Genomic DNA, 15,850 nt, shown 5'->3' on the forward strand with positions numbered 1-15,850 from the left:
TGTGGTTAATGAAGATATGATGTTATTATAAGTTAAAGAAAATAAACACAAAGCTTCAATTGCAAATCATATTCAAGTAGGTGCTGGCCTTTTTTTCTGCATTTTTAGGTATCTCAGACCAGTGATCTCTTCGCCCCGCTGGACTACTACCTGAGCCAATTACAAGACGAGATGACCGGGCGGAGCAGGAGTCCCTTCCCCCACCACAATGAGGGTGTGTCCAGGAGGGTCCGCCGCGAATTGATGAGGGAGGAGCCAATTAAAGAGCCAATGGATGACTTCCTTGATCTGTTCTACTTGGACTACCCTGTCTTGTTCCAGGCCCTGGCAATGCCACCCACCATGCCAGACATCATGGAGACTGCCCATATGTTCTTCGGCAACCCTGACTTGTCTGTAGTGCTCAAAGGGGTCTCTAGGGACATGGGCATGGTACCACCATCACTACCACCCATGGGGAACGTCTCCAGGTCCATGTCCAGGGCCGGAGCCGTGACATGGGGCCCCTCAGTCCCCCCTCCTCTGGACGACCCCATCGACGTGGCCCTGGGCATCCTCTCCTACCTCACCCTCCCCAAACAGTGGCAGGCATACAGCCAGCTATTCGTGGAGATAGCACATGAAGACTGGATCATGGAGGACTTGGCCAAGATACAGAAGTTGTCAGCAGGCCTGGGCAAGATGGCGGACATGGCCATGGTGCTGTCCCAGCATCCCCCACTACAGGTCGCCCAGAGGGTGGAGCATATGGTTAGGCAGCTGAGTGCTGAGGTGGCAAGGATCATCTACAGTGGCCCCAACAATGGATCCAACATGGCCGTTCAGTTTCTCACCGCCTTCAACGACATCCTGGCGGATAACCTTGAAGAGGTCTCTGATATTACATCTCAGATCAATGCTATTATTCAGAACATCCTCAGCTCTCTGTCCAGACCAGAAGCTTACATGAGTCTGGCTCCGTACATGATGGCTCTAGACCAGACCATTGCTGTGTTCACCTCTTACCTACCCACGGACAGCCTGATGTACCTCAACACCTCTGGCCAGATGGTGAAAGGCTTTGCACGGCTGGTTTCACACCCACGGGACATGAAGAAGATGATGAAGGCTACAAGCATGCTCTCTGCCTCACTGGATCATCTCCTGGCCTCTGATAGGGAGACAACCCTTCCGGACAGGAAGCCGATCCAGTCCATCACTCACCCTCTCTTCCTGAACAGTGCCTTAGCCACTCATACCCTGTTCAACCTCTCCGCTGAAGGTCACAACTTCAGCAGCCCTCACGAGAAAGAGGCAATGATCAATCAGACTTTCCTTGCCCTGGTGGCCTTTCTGCCTGAGGACCAGAGAATATACGTTCTCCCTCTGGAGCCGGTCCTTCTCGCTGCCCTCTCTGGGGTCTCCAACACGGCCCAGATCCCTCCATCCTTCCTGGGGATCTCCAAGCAGGTCACCATGTCTATCCTTACCATGCTCAACCTAACCAACACCCCAACAGGGTACCAGGGGGACAGTGCTGGTGCCACGGTCCAGGTCCTGTTTAGAGTGTCACAACAGGTAATGTTTGTGACTGCCTTTGACAGATATTATAATGTCTTATGTAACTGTTATAAGTGCTTTATGAATGCATACATAAGGGGGTCAACAGTAAATATGTTAGCCATATTTGTAATGTTTCATATTGAATCATTACGTTGTAAATTGTTCTTGCAATTGAGCTTGTGGCTGGCTATTTGTACAATGATTTTTGRACAATTAAAAAACATCATCATCATCATCACCAGGTGTCCACCAGCCTGTGGCAAGGTTTATCAATGCCCCAATCAGCCGTCCACGTACCCTCCATGTTGGCATCCCTCAACCGGGCTGCCATGGCTGTGGCACCMCTGATGCCCGATGGCAGTGAACACTACTTCAACGTCTCCCTCCATATCTTGCACATCACCACCATGGCTATCAACTACACCGCCACCACTGGGGACATAGCCGGCGCTATGGCTGTCATCTCTAGCTCGGTTCAGAGTCTCCTGGTCTCTCTGTCTTCATACCCCAGCCTGCAGACAACAGGCAGTATCATAGGTAATTCTTTCTCCATCTTTTTTTGTACCAGGGAACTATGATACAAGGTAATGGTCCCTCTTGTGTCAGGGACTGGCAAGCTATAATTATCTGCTCCATGGATGAGCACTTACAATTAAGATCAAGCAAAACATTTGCTAAACATTTTTAATGTATTGATTCAAACAAATTAACCAATATATACTTGTTCCTCCTTGAAGGAATGCTTACATTAAAACTAGCACTGTAGAAAGGACTATATTTGTGTCTGTTAACCATTTAGGCGACCTGGAACATGCCATCCAGAAGATGTTGCAGGTGTTACGGTCAGGCCGAGGCCCCCTGGCCCAGACTGCTGATATCACCCAGCTGCTTCTCCATAACGTTCAGGGTCTCCTGGGCCTGGCAAACACTAGCATGGAGGCCAGCGTGGCTCGTCTGGTACTGGCTGCAGCCAAGATGAACACTGGACATCTGCTAATGATGAACGAGACCAACTGGACACACAAGTTCGTTTTCTGTTTTTAGACTGATTGCATATCTGTTTGTCCTGTCCTGCCAACTTCTATGGTCGTTGGCATGAAAATGATCATAGACGTTGGCTATCAAGCACAAACAGGTCTGGGACCAGGCTAAGTTTTTCTGTTGCTTTGGAGATAAATGGTTAATGAAGCTGAATAAGTGTCCCATCTGTCCCATGACAATAGCTTGTGCTCACAGGTGTAGCATACAGAGATCTCAGCTTGGATGACTTATTCTTTTATCTCAGAAGCAGTATTTTCCAGTTACTTGGTGTTTACTTTAATACTATAATCTACTAATATTGTAATCTAGTCTGTTAGGATCATGTGCATAACAACCATGATAAAAGATGTAACTAATTGTAGTTTACAGTACTACATGCAGAAATGAGAGGAGCAGCTGATGATGATGGTTTTTCGTCTTCCGCACACTCCCACAGGTTGACGATGGTTCTGACAGACATATCTAACAGGGTTCCCGAGGACCTTCCCTATGCTCCCCTTATTAAGAATATCACAATGGGCCTGGCCACTGAATCACAAGGTAAGCCTAGTTACTTTACTCTTCATTTACAAGTCAATCAATTATTGACTCCCTCCCCCTCCTCTCTTAGTGGTTCAGAGGCTCATGGCTCAGTCAGGACTCCCTTGAAATTAGATGTATTGCTCAATAGGACTCACGTTGTTTAAATGGTTGATAAATAAAGGAGACAAGAGTCTCACTATAGACCTGACCGATTGGCTCCAGAAAGACATTACAAAGACAAAAAAATCCCATTTAGTTTCCATCGTTAGTTTGATGGAGGGGAATGCGCTGAGTGGGCAAGATTACTTTTCTTCATTCTTCCATTATCCTAGCCTCTAACCCTAGAATATCTCTAACTAGGCCTACATCCCAAATGGCACCCTATTCCCTATTTAGTGTAGTACTTCTGACCAAGGGCCATAGGGCTCTGGTCAAATGTAGTGGGGTCGTTCTTGAGTTGCGGTAGCATTTGCCCTTGCCTTTGCAACCATGAAAACACTTTAAAATGACAAATAGTTACACATCAKACATGTTTTTCTTTATATTGAGATGTTTATCAATTATAAAACATAATGCAAGTCCTTTATACAATGTTTATGCATTGTTCAAAGTACTTACAGTAGGGTAAGCAAACTGGCTTGTCCCCAGTAGTGATGTGTAGAGTTAATAGTGACATATTTTGGGGATTTAGAGATATCTATCTATTATGAATGCTAGAAAGTGAACAAAAGTATTTATCATATTGTATAGATTATTATAAACAAACAAAGCTATCAAAATACCTATTTTATTTACTAGTATAATTTCTGTCCCTCAGTTATGCCATATGTCATTAATGTTAGCGCCTTGAAAATCACTCTTTACGAAKACATACAAGGACCTTGAGCATTCCCTCCAGTGGCAAACTGTTATCGGGGGAGGTGTCTATATTAAAGAAAATTATTCGCTTATCACACCCTTTTAGAATGTCATCAATTTGAGGATTCCATTGATAATTTGGTGTGTCTAAATCCAAAAGTGTCACTTGTTGTTACTAAATGTAAATGAAGGGAAATAACATTGTGAGCAACATTTTTAATCATATCACTTTAGTCAATTATTTTTAAAGGGTTAATAACATTGATTTGAGCATAACCTTGATTTGAGCGTCTTTGGCCTCCGTTTAAGAAAATATCCTCAACAACCTAAAATGTCTCATTAGTGTTACCATCATTGGTGTTACTACTGGTGGCACAATGTTATCATAATATCCAAAATGTGTAAAGTCATTAAGCTGCCATATTAGTTGATTTAGAGTGGGAAGATGTACCTAAATACATTTAAATAAGAACATTCTAGAATAAATAATTTCTTTCCAAAACGCCTCTAACTATATGTTCTCCTACTAACTCCACTTCTCTCACAGACAATCTCCCCTGGTGTCTTTCCTCCTCCTACTCACATTGTGTCTAATTGCGTAGCGGCGACTCTAGACTCCTACAGACCTAACCCTCACAGACAACCACATGCAGTCTTCACACTGTTAAATGTTCATATGCATTATTTGATTTCTACAGCTCCACGTGTCAGGTGTCCTCTGATACAGAAGTCAGAAAAAGTCAGAAGTCAGACCTTCCCTCCGCCTCTCTATTTGACCTTTATATAACTCCTACTAGGAACTCCTACTTGAGGAATCCCACGCAATCAATTATTTATATACACTAGATGACTGACAGGGGAGCTGTTTTGAAGCCATCGTGCCTCGTGCCTCCATCTTGGCACTACCCCACCATTGTAAAAAATATTTTGGAAGCTATAGAAATGCATTTTTTAATGTCTACATTTGTTTTTGCCAATTTTATGATACTATCAACATCTTAATGCATACTTCAAAGTTATATTATAAAACTGGTTGTTTGGATCCTGGATACTGATTGGACGAGCAGCTTTCCAAGCTATGCTGTATTCGCCGTCATAGACACACGAATGCCTGCTAACAGTTCCATATGAAAATGATCACTCCATAAGAATATCATGCTCATGTTGTTCAATCAGCGCTTGTATTTATCTCTACTCACACATTATTTCTCCTTGCTTCCAGCCTGGCATTTAGTTTCATACAGCAGGGGTTAATATAAGTCTCTCTGTCTGCCTGTCTGACCTTGGAAACAATGTTTCACTTTTGAATTCTGATCTCTGTAGTACCATACATACTGTAGAGCTAGTTGAATCACACATCAACGTCTTTATCATGGACATATCCAAGTAAATGCCAATAGAACATAACTCAAACAAACAAAAATGCAGCTAGTGGACTGTCATTCCAGTTTCAATGTTTGACATGACTGAGTCATCTGAAGTCGGTGACAAGTGACAAGAACATTATCCAGCCTGCATAGCAACCATTCTGTTTAGAACGGACGACCAGTCCTTTTGCATAGCAAATTTGTGAAAAATAATTAACAACTGGGTCGCGTTTGTAGCAACATGACCAAAAGAACTAACGACCACATTTTTGTCCAGACAATATCTTGAGGTGGAAGAATGAAATTTGATGAAAGTTTTGATGAAAATGTGTAATTCATTGTCATTTTAATGTTGGTATCGTGTCGGTCCAAACAACGCCATTTACATGTGACTGTATTCATGATACAGCACTGCCTCTTGTGCCTTATTGGTATATTATGTGAGCGAAACATACAAAAAATATCTACATTTTCCTTAAAATATAATTTTTTGAAAGTACTAATGTTACTGTCCCCACTACAACAAAAAAATATATGCTTAAATACGTGTCATGTTTTCCTATTCAATTAAAATACTGTAGGATTCCATCCATTCCTATGGAGGACTGCTCCTTCTGGGGAGTGCCAATATGGCTGACCGGTGGCTTCAAAGCCTCTCATTGGCCAATACATAGCATCAGAAATCCAGAGTTTATATACATCATTGCGCACAATTTGTTTTTAATGTAGCCATATTCCAAACACCATTATTATATAATGGACATATTTCATATTGAAACCAGGCAGTGCAATAGGATAGGCTTAATAATGTGAGCTTTGTTAGAACTCCAGATAAGCCAGGAGGCATATGGCACATCTCCAAGAGAAAGACACTCTGCACCTTATTAAACATTATTAAATCGCATTAGCCAAGTAAGAATTCAATCACTAAATACCCCCCCCCGCCCCCCACGCACAAATATAATAGCTTTGTGACCACATTTTAATTGGCTACTGTACTTGTTTTATAATGCCACGTAACAAGGTTATATCTCTGTATATGCAATATAGTCACTTGTAAAACTGCACCACAGCTACTTCAGCTACAACCCTTTCATTTCCCAGAGGTATGATCCTAGCTTGAGGATCATACCCTTTTTATTATTTTCTCCACTGCAGTACCCCTGAGATCCTAAATGATTCAAAGAGTATGTTAAGTCACTCGCTTTTCTTCTGGGTTTTCAATGCAGTGCACCAATATTTACCATTCACCGTAGTTCGTGTCTCGTTTTAATTAGATGTTTCGCCTTGAGGTCTCACTGCTTTGACCAGAGACCTAAGTAGTGCACTATGTGAGGAATAGGGTGCCATTTGGGACGCAGGGGTTGGTCCCTTTGCCTTGTCAGTAGTATGCAGGGTCCCACATAATTTGGTGCTTGCTGTTCAGAGAAGCCACCCTGAAATAGAGGTGGTAATGATGCCCTGTGGGACACTGTGTTACCATGTCACCTTAACACATCTCTACTGCCCTCCCTTTCCCTCCCACGCTCTCTCTCTCCCTCTCACTCCCTCCTTCTCTCCCTCCCTCCAAAGTGAACCTACACCTCCTACTCCAGACCATCCAGTTAGGGTCTGAACTCTTCAGCAGCAGCTGGTCAGATGGAAACTTCAGCAACAGACTGGTCTCCCTGACCTCTACGGTTAGAACACAGTACTTCTCATGAAACTTTCATCTGTAGGGCGAGAGGGATATAGAGGCTATTCTCTCTGGAATAATGTCTAGACTACCATAACATCACCAAGACTAGGGTAGGCACAGACATTTGTTGTAACAGCGAGGAGCTACATGTGTTCTACAACAAGACACACACACATACAGTAACATGTTTTATTTACAGTGTTTTGACTGCTACCATTGGCCTTCTATACGGACAAAATTCACAGTCCATATGACTCATCTTGCACGTTCTGCTTCGTGAGTGAGATTTTCAATGTAGGCCTATTCATTACACATTGCAAATAAACTTGTAACTTGTGTTGCAGGTGTGTGCGCTGGAGGATATGGACTCCATCCAACAGGTGATGCAGGCTCTGTCTCTTGGCCCAGGGTTCCTGTGTGAGACTGCCATGCCCATTCTCCAGGCCTTCCACATAATGACCCGGAGTCTGGTCCAGGACAGCTCTGACCTGTTTGAAGCTCTGTTCCAAACCTTCATAGGAGACCCCAACACCTACAATGTCAACATAAACTGGTATGGAGACATTGTAGGACATGTAGACTTAAAAATAAATGAAGAACTAAATGGTATATTGTGTAAATGGAAGTTATCGTTGACAAATGTTTGTGTGTGCATGTGTGTGATATGCCTGTGCATGTTTGTGACACAGGACCTCTGCACTCACCCAGACGCTTGGCCTGAACATCAGCAGCCTGAAAACCCTCAACATCAACATGACCTCTCCAGGTATACCAATTACTTTTCAACATTTATTTATTCGGATTTTATTGTTGTTTTTGACGGTGACAGGCATGGATGAAGGGGAGATAGATAGATAGATTCATTAAAGGGAGATACAGAGGTGAGAAGGATGGTGAGGCCCGGGATTCAATCTCATGCAGGCAGGGGGACAATATGTGCTGGAGGCAGTGGCCTTAACCACTAGACTAGATCAACTCCAGGCACCACTGCCCCATTACTTCAATTACTCTACTCGATAAGCTAAGTCATTAATGAGCTAATTGCTTATTAATTCAGGGTTAATTAGCTAATCACTTAGATAATTTGTTAGCTAATTGCCTAATTATACTATGAAGCGTAAAGCTCATGTAATGTATTTTGCTCTTCTGAACATGCAGCCCGTACTGCTTTTAGAATTACTTATAATATACCACCTTTAAATATAATTATAACCTGGGTGGTTCGAGCTCTGAATGATGATTGGCTGACAGCAGTGGTATATTAGACCATATACCACACGTATGACAAAACATTTACTGCTCTAATTACGAGGGAAACCAGTTTATAATCCCAATAAGGTACCTCGGGGGTTTGCATTGTGCATAAGAACAGCCCTTAGCCCTGGTATATTGGCCATATACCACACCCTCTTGGACCTTATTGCCTAAATATACACTACAGTTTAAACGTTTGGGGTCACTTAGCAATGKCCTTGTTTTTGAAAGCTGGAAACGGCTTATTTTTTATGGAATCATCTACATAGGCGTACAGAGGCCCATACAGAGGCCCATTATCAGCAACCATCACTCCTGTGTTCCAATGGCAAGTTGTGTTAGCTAATCCAAGTTTATCATTTTAAAAGGCTAATTGATCATTAGAAAACCTTTTTGCAATTACGTTAGCACAGCTGAAAACTGTTGTCTGATTAAAGAAGCAATAAAACTGGCCTTCTTTACACTAGTTGAGTATCTGGAGCATCACACAGAGTTCCTCTGTCCAGTGTCTGTGTTCTTTTGCCCATCTTAATCTTTTATTTTTATTGGCCAGTCTGAGATTTGGCGTTTTCTTTGCAATTCAGCCTAGAAGGCCAGCATCCCAGAGTCGCCTCTTCACTGTTGACGTTGAGACTGATGTTTTGCGGGCACTATTTATTTAAAGCTGCCAGTTGAGGACTTGTGAGGTGTCTGTTTCTCAAACTAGACAATCTAATGTACTTGTCCTCTTGCTCAGTTGTGAACCGGGGCCTCCCACTCCTCTTTCTATTCTGGTTAGAGCCAGTTTACGCTGTTCTGTGAAGGGAGTAGTACACAGCGTTGTACGAGATCTTCAGTTTCTTGGCAAATTCTCGCATGGAATAGCCTTCATTTCTCAGAACAAGAATAGACTGATGAATTACAGAAGAAAGTTCTTTGTTTCTAGCCATTTTGAGCCTGTATTCGAACCCACAAATGCTGATGCTCCAGACACTCAACTAGTCTAAAGAAGGCCAGTTTTATTGCTGCTTTAATCAGAACAACAGTTTTCAGCTGTGCTAACATAATTGCAAAAGGGTTTTCTAATAATCAATTAGCCTTTTAAAATGATCAACTTGGATTAGCTAACACAACATGCCATTGGAACACAGGGGTGATGGTTGCTGATAATGGGCCTCTGTACACCTATGTAGATATTCCATTAAAAACAGCCGTTTCCAGCTACAATAGTCATTCATTTACAACATTAACAATGTCTACACTGTATTTCTGATCATTTTGATGTTATTTTAAATCTCAAATTTGGACTCATCAGACCAAAGGACAGATTTCCACCGGTTTAATGTCCATTGCTCAGGTTTCTTGGACCAAGAAAGTATTTTCTTCTTATTGGTGTCCTTTAGTAGTGGTTTCATTGTAGCAATTCGACCACAAAGGCCTGATTCACGTAGTCTCCTCTGAACAGTTGATGTTGTGATGTGTCTGCTGCTTGAACTCTGTGGAGCATTTATTTGGGCTGCAGTTTCTGAGGCTGGTAACTCTAATGAACTTATCCTCTGCAGCAGAGGTAACTCTGGGTCTTCCTTTCCTGTGGCAGTACTCATGAGAGCCAGTTTCATCATAGCACTTGATTGTTTTTGCGACTGCACTTGAAGAAAGTTCTTGAAATTCTCCATATTGACTGACCTTCATGTCTTAAAGTAATGATGGACTGTCACTTCTCTTTGCTTATTTGAGCTGTTCTTGCCATAATATGGACTTGGTCTTTTACCAAGTAGGGCTATCGTCTGTATACCACCCCTAACTTGTCACAACACAACTGATTGGCTCAAACACATTAAGAAGGAAATAAATTCCACATATTACATTTTAACAAGGCACACCTGTTAATTGAAATGCATTCCAACCTCATGAAGCTGATTGAGAGAATGCCAAGATTGTGCAAAGCTGTCATCAAGGCAAAGGGTGGTTACTTTGAGGAATCTCAAATATAAAATATATTTTGATTTGTTCAACACTTTTTTGGTTACTACATGATTCCATATGTGTTATTTCATAGTTTTGATATCTTCACTATTATTCTGCAATGTAGAAACTAGTAAAAATAGAGAAAAAATCTTGAATGGKTTGATGTGTCCAAACTTTTGACTGGTACTGTATATATATTTATATATATTGTACTTTTTACCCTTTTTTCTCCCCAATTGGTAGTTACAGTCTTGTCCCATCGCTGCAACTCCTGTACGGACTTGGTAGAGGCAAAGATCGAGAGCCATGCGTCCTCTGAAACACGACCCTGCCAAGCCTCGCTGCTTCTTGACACAATGCTCGCTTAACCCAGAAGCCAGCCGCACCAATGTGTTGGAGGAAACACCGTACAACTGGCAACCGTGTCTGTGTGCATGTGGCCGGCCAAACCCTCCCCTAACCCAGACAACGCTGGGCCAATTGTGCGCCGACTCATGGGTCTCCCGGTCGCGGCCGGCTGCGACACAGCCCGGGATCGAACCCTAATTTTTAGTGACGCTTCAAGCACTGCGATGCAGTGCCTTAGACCGCTGCGCCACTCAGGAGGCCAACGTATAAATATATCATGTAAAATATATATTTTATGTTTCCCAGGTGTGGTCAAGATCCTGTATTTTCTCTTCAGTCACTTGTTACATTTTTTCTACAGGTGTGGTCAAGGTGTTGAACCTCCTGTATTTTCTCTGCAGTCACCTATTGTATTGTATTTCCTAGGTGTGGTGAAAATGTCGGAGCTCTTGAGGAACAAGACAGCATTTGCTCTGGAGGTCCAGCGTTACACTGACATCCCACCTGAGATCCTCCACCTGCTGATGGAGACCACCATGCCTAACAGCAACTTCCAGGTGAGCTCACCTCAGCTTATTCTAAGCCACAGATCAGCTGTGATGCCCATAGGATGTGTAACAATAACACCAAATACAATTATCTCAAAAAGAGAGAGAAATCATATAATCATAATTTTTAGAAGTTGTCATGAAAGTCAGACCAGTCTTCAACCTCTCTATGTCTACTGTAGATCCTAGCCTGGCTGGCTAACATGCACCACTGCAGTGAAACATCTCTCTCTCTTCTCTCCATCATATGTTCTTACTCTTCTAATTTGCTACTAGCTAGTACTATATCTAGTGATCTGACCCATACACAATCTCTATCTCCCCTCTAGATCCTAGCGTGGCTGGCTAACATGCACCACTGCAGGGACCCAACCAGCCTGCAGATGAATAGCACAGAGCAGCTCATCTTCCGGGTCTTCTGCAACCTGCCTATAAACCAGTGGTACAACTTTGTAGTCATCGTGGCTCGCTACGTCCACATGGAGAACGTGATATACAGGGTATGTGTGTGTGTGAAACCTGCCATCTCAGCAGTTTTACAGTACAACTTCATAGTGCTGTTGGCTTGCTACGTCCACATGGAGAGTGTCGTCTACAGGGTAAGGAATGGTTATGTCTCAGTGCCAGGGCAGGTCATGTAAAGGTTACACATCGGAATTCTCTGTGACTATATGTGCGTCTGGGGACCCAAACTAGTACACATTTTTGTTTTATCACTAGCACTACACGTCTGATTCCATTAATCAAAGGTTTGATGATGCGTTGATTGGTGGAATCAGGTGTGTAGTGCTAGGTGTGTAGTGCTAGGTGTGTAGTGCTAGGTGTGTAGTGCTAGGTGTGTAGTGCTAGGTGTGTAGTGCTAGGTGTGTAGTGCTAGGGCAAAAACAAAAATGTGCACCCCTTTGGATCACCAGGACCGGGATTAAGAAACCCTGAGATAGGTAGACATGTAATGTAATTAAGGACAGTAAGGCCAAAGGTTGATTCTGTCCACAGGCTCTCAGACGACAGAGTACAGCTGTCTACAGCCTAGTCCTAATGACAGAGGGTTCAGCTGTCTACAGCCTAGTCCTAATGACAGAGGGGGGGAGGGGTTTTTTTCCCAAAAAGGGCTTCGCTGGTGCGTACACAGCCTAGTCCTAATGACAGAGGGTTCAGCTGTCTACAGCCTAGTCTAATGACAGAGGGTTCAGCTGTCTACAGCCTAGTCCTAATGACAGAGGGTTCAGCTGTCTACAGCCTAGTCCTAATGACAGAGGGTTCAGCTGTCTACAGCCTAGTCCTAATGACAGAGGGTTCAGCTGGCTACAGCCTAGTCCTAATGACAGAGGGTACAGCTGTCTACAGCCTAGTCCTAAATGACAGAGGGTTCAGCTGTCTACAGCCTAGTCCTAATGACAGAGGGTTCAGCTGTCTACAGCCTAGTCCTAATGACAGAGGGTAGCTGTCTACAGCCTATTCTAATGACAGAGGGTTCAGCTGTCTACAGCCTAGTCCTAATGACAGAGGTTCAGCTGTCTACAGCCTAGTCCTAATGACAGAGGGTTCAGCTGTCTACAGCCTAGCTCTATGACAGAGGGTCAGCTGTCTACAGCCTAGTCCTAATGACAGAGGGTACAGCTGTCTACAGCCATAGTCCTACTGACAGAGTTCAGCTGTCTACAGCCTAGTCCTAATGACAGAGGGTTCAGCTGTCTACAGCCTAGTCCTAATGACAGGTTCAGCTGTCTACAGCCTAGTCCTAATGACAGATGTACAGCTGTCTACAGCCTAGTCCTAATGACAGAGTTTCAAGCTGGGCGGTTACATGTGGCTAACTGATGTGAATACAATGGTCCCGGTCATATGTCTCTCCACAGCTGATGCTGTCCAGTGAGATGCAGAGCATAGTGGGGTTCATGCTGCAGATGGTCAAGTTCCTGACGGACATGATGGGCAAGCTGCTTCCTGCCATCGCCCACCTGCAGGACTACATGTTCTCCATACGAGACCTCAACCTGGTCTCTGACCCAGAGTTCCGCAGTGTGAGTATTAAAGCATGATGCTGCGACAATCTGGGAGGATTGTAGCTAGCAGTCTGTCTACCTGTCTCTGTCTTCCTGTTTCTTTCTCTCCTTCTGCTCATACTGAGACAAACACACATAATTAGATAGAACAGTAGTATTGTGTTTCTTTATGGAGACCCTATGGAGTATTACATAGAGCTCTACTCATACTGAGATAGTTGTGAATGGCTGAGTCTGATATAGAGCTCTACTCATACTGAGATAGTAGTGAATGGCTGAGTCTGATATAGAGCTCTACTCATACTGAGATAGTTCCTTTGTTGTTGAGAGAGTTGTCTACAGCCTAGTCCTAATGACAGAGGTTCAGCTGTCTACAGCCTAGTCCTAATGACAGAGGGTTCAGCTGTCTACAGCCTAGTCCTAATGACAGTGGTACAGCTGTCTACAGCCTAGTCCTAATGACAGAGGGTTCAGCTGTCTACAGCCTAGTCCTAATGACAGAGGTTACAGCTGTCTACAGCCTAGTCCTAATGACAGAGGGTACAGCTGTCTACAGCCTAGTCCTAATGACAGAGGGTTCAGCTGTCTACTGTGTGAAACTAATGTCCCTCCATATGTCTCTCCACAGCTGATGCTGTCCAGTGAGATGCAGAGCATAGTGGGGTTCATGCTGCAGATGGTCAAGTTCCTGACGGACATGATGGGCAAGCTGCTTCCTGCCATCGCCCACCTGCAGGACTACATGTTCTCCATACGAGACCTCAACCTGGTCTCTGACCCAGAGTTCCGCAGTGTGAGTATTAAAGCATGATGCTGCGACAATCTGGGAGGATTGTAGCTAGCAGTCTGTCTACCTGTCTCTGTCTTCCTGTTTCTTTCTCTCCTTCTGCTCATACTGAGACAAACACACATAATTAGATAGAACAGTAGTATTGTGTTTCTTTAGGAGACCCTATGGAGTATTACATAGAGCTCTACTCATACTGAGATTAGTTGTGAATGGCGAGTCTGATATAGAGCTCTACTCATACTGAGATAGTAGTGAATGGCTGAGTCTGATATAGAGCTCTACTCATACTGAGATAGTTGTGAATGCTGAGTCTGATATAGAGCTCTACTCATACTGAGATAGTAGTGAATGGCTGAGTCTGATATAGAGCTCTACTCATACTGAGATAGTTGTGAATGGCTGAGTCTGATATAGAGCTCTACTCATACTGAGATAGTTGTGAATGGCTGAGTTTGATATAGAGCTCTACTCATACTGAGATAGTTGTGAATGGCTGAGTCTGATATAGAGCTCTACTCATACTGAGATAGTTGTGAATGGCTGAGTCTGATATAGAGCTCTACTCATACTGAGATAGTAGTGAATGGCTGAGTCTGATATAGAGCTCTACTCATACTGAGATAGTGTGAATGGCTGAGTCTGATATAGAGCTCTACTCATACTGAGATAGTAGTGAATGCTGGGTCTGATTATAGAAGCTCTACTCATACTGAGATAGTTGTGAATGGCTGAGTCTGATATAGAGCTCTACTCATACTGAGATAGTTGTGAATGGGTGAGTTTGATATAGAGCTCTACTCATACTGAGATAGTTGTGAATGGCTGAGTCTGATATAGAGCTCTACTCATACTGAGATAGTTGTGAATGCTGAGTCTGATATAGAGCTCTACTCATACTGAGATAGTAGTGAATGGCTGAGTTTGTATAGAGCTCTACTCATACTGAGGTAGTAGTGATTGGCTGAGTCTGTATAGAGCTTACTCATACTGAGATAGTTGTGAATGGCTGAGTCTGAATATGAGCTCTACTCATACTGAGATAGTAGTGAATGGCTGAGTCTGATATAGAGCTCTACTCATACTGAGATAGTTGTGAATGGCTGAGGTCTGATATAGAGCTCTACTCATACTGAGATAGTAGTGAATGGCTGAGTCTGATATAGAGCTCTACTCATACTGAGATAGTAGTGAATGGCTGAGTTTGATATAGAGCTCTACTCATACTGAGATAGTTGTGAATGGCTGAGTCTGATATAGAGCTCTACTCATACTGAGATAGTAGTGAATGGCTGAGTCTGATATAGAGCTCTACTCATACTGAGATAGTGTGAATGCTGAGTCTGATATAGAGCTCTACTCATACTGAGATAGTTGTGAATGGCTGAGTCTGATATAGAGCTCTACTCATACTGAGATAGTGTGAATGGCTGAGTCTGATATAGAGCTCTACTCATACTGAGATAGTTGTGAATGGCTGAGTCTGATATAAGACTCTACTCATACTGAGATAGTTGTGAATGGCTGAGTCTGATATAGAGCTCTACTCATACTGAGATAGTAGTGAATGGCTGAGTCTGATATAGAGCTCTACTCATACTGAGATAGTAGTGAATGGCTGAGTCTGATATAGAGCTCTACTCATACTGAGATAGTAGTGAATGGCTGAGTCTGATATAGAGCTCTACTCATACTGAGATAGTTGTGAATGGCTGAGTCTGATATAAAGCTCTACTCATACTGAGATAGAGTGAAATGGCTGAGTCTGATATAGAGCTCTACTCATACTGAGATAGTAGTGAATGGCTGAGTCTGAATATAGCAGCTCTACTCATACTGAGATAGTTGTGAATGGCTGAGTCTGTATATAGAGCTCTACTCATACTGAGATAGTAGTGAATGGCTGAGTTTGATATAGAGCTCTACTCATACTGGAGATAGGAGTGAATTGA

The 15,850-nt window shown here is 43.2% G+C and overlaps 1 protein-coding gene across 1 annotated transcript in view; it reads left to right on the top strand.

Moving 5' to 3' along the window:
* The window catches only part of abca12 (ATP-binding cassette, sub-family A (ABC1), member 12), a 100,089-nt gene that overhangs the window by 34,959 nt on the left and 49,280 nt on the right, over positions 1-15,850 (top strand). Inside the window, exons 34-43 of the mRNA XM_070448137.1 lie at positions 109-1,557; positions 1,785-2,079; positions 2,342-2,567; positions 3,020-3,123; positions 6,903-7,009; positions 7,353-7,561; positions 7,698-7,774; positions 10,984-11,114; positions 11,435-11,605; positions 12,965-13,129. Coding sequence (XP_070304238.1) covers positions 109-1,557; positions 1,785-2,079; positions 2,342-2,567; positions 3,020-3,123; positions 6,903-7,009; positions 7,353-7,561; positions 7,698-7,774; positions 10,984-11,114; positions 11,435-11,605; positions 12,965-13,129 — 2,934 coding nt within the window. The remainder of the gene's footprint in view (positions 1-108; positions 1,558-1,784; positions 2,080-2,341; positions 2,568-3,019; positions 3,124-6,902; positions 7,010-7,352; positions 7,562-7,697; positions 7,775-10,983; positions 11,115-11,434; positions 11,606-12,964; positions 13,130-15,850) is intronic.

Source organism: Salvelinus sp. IW2-2015, linkage group LG2 (genome assembly GCF_002910315.2).
Source record: "Salvelinus sp. IW2-2015 linkage group LG2, ASM291031v2, whole genome shotgun sequence".
Taxonomy (NCBI): Eukaryota; Metazoa; Chordata; class Actinopteri; order Salmoniformes; family Salmonidae; genus Salvelinus; species Salvelinus sp. IW2-2015.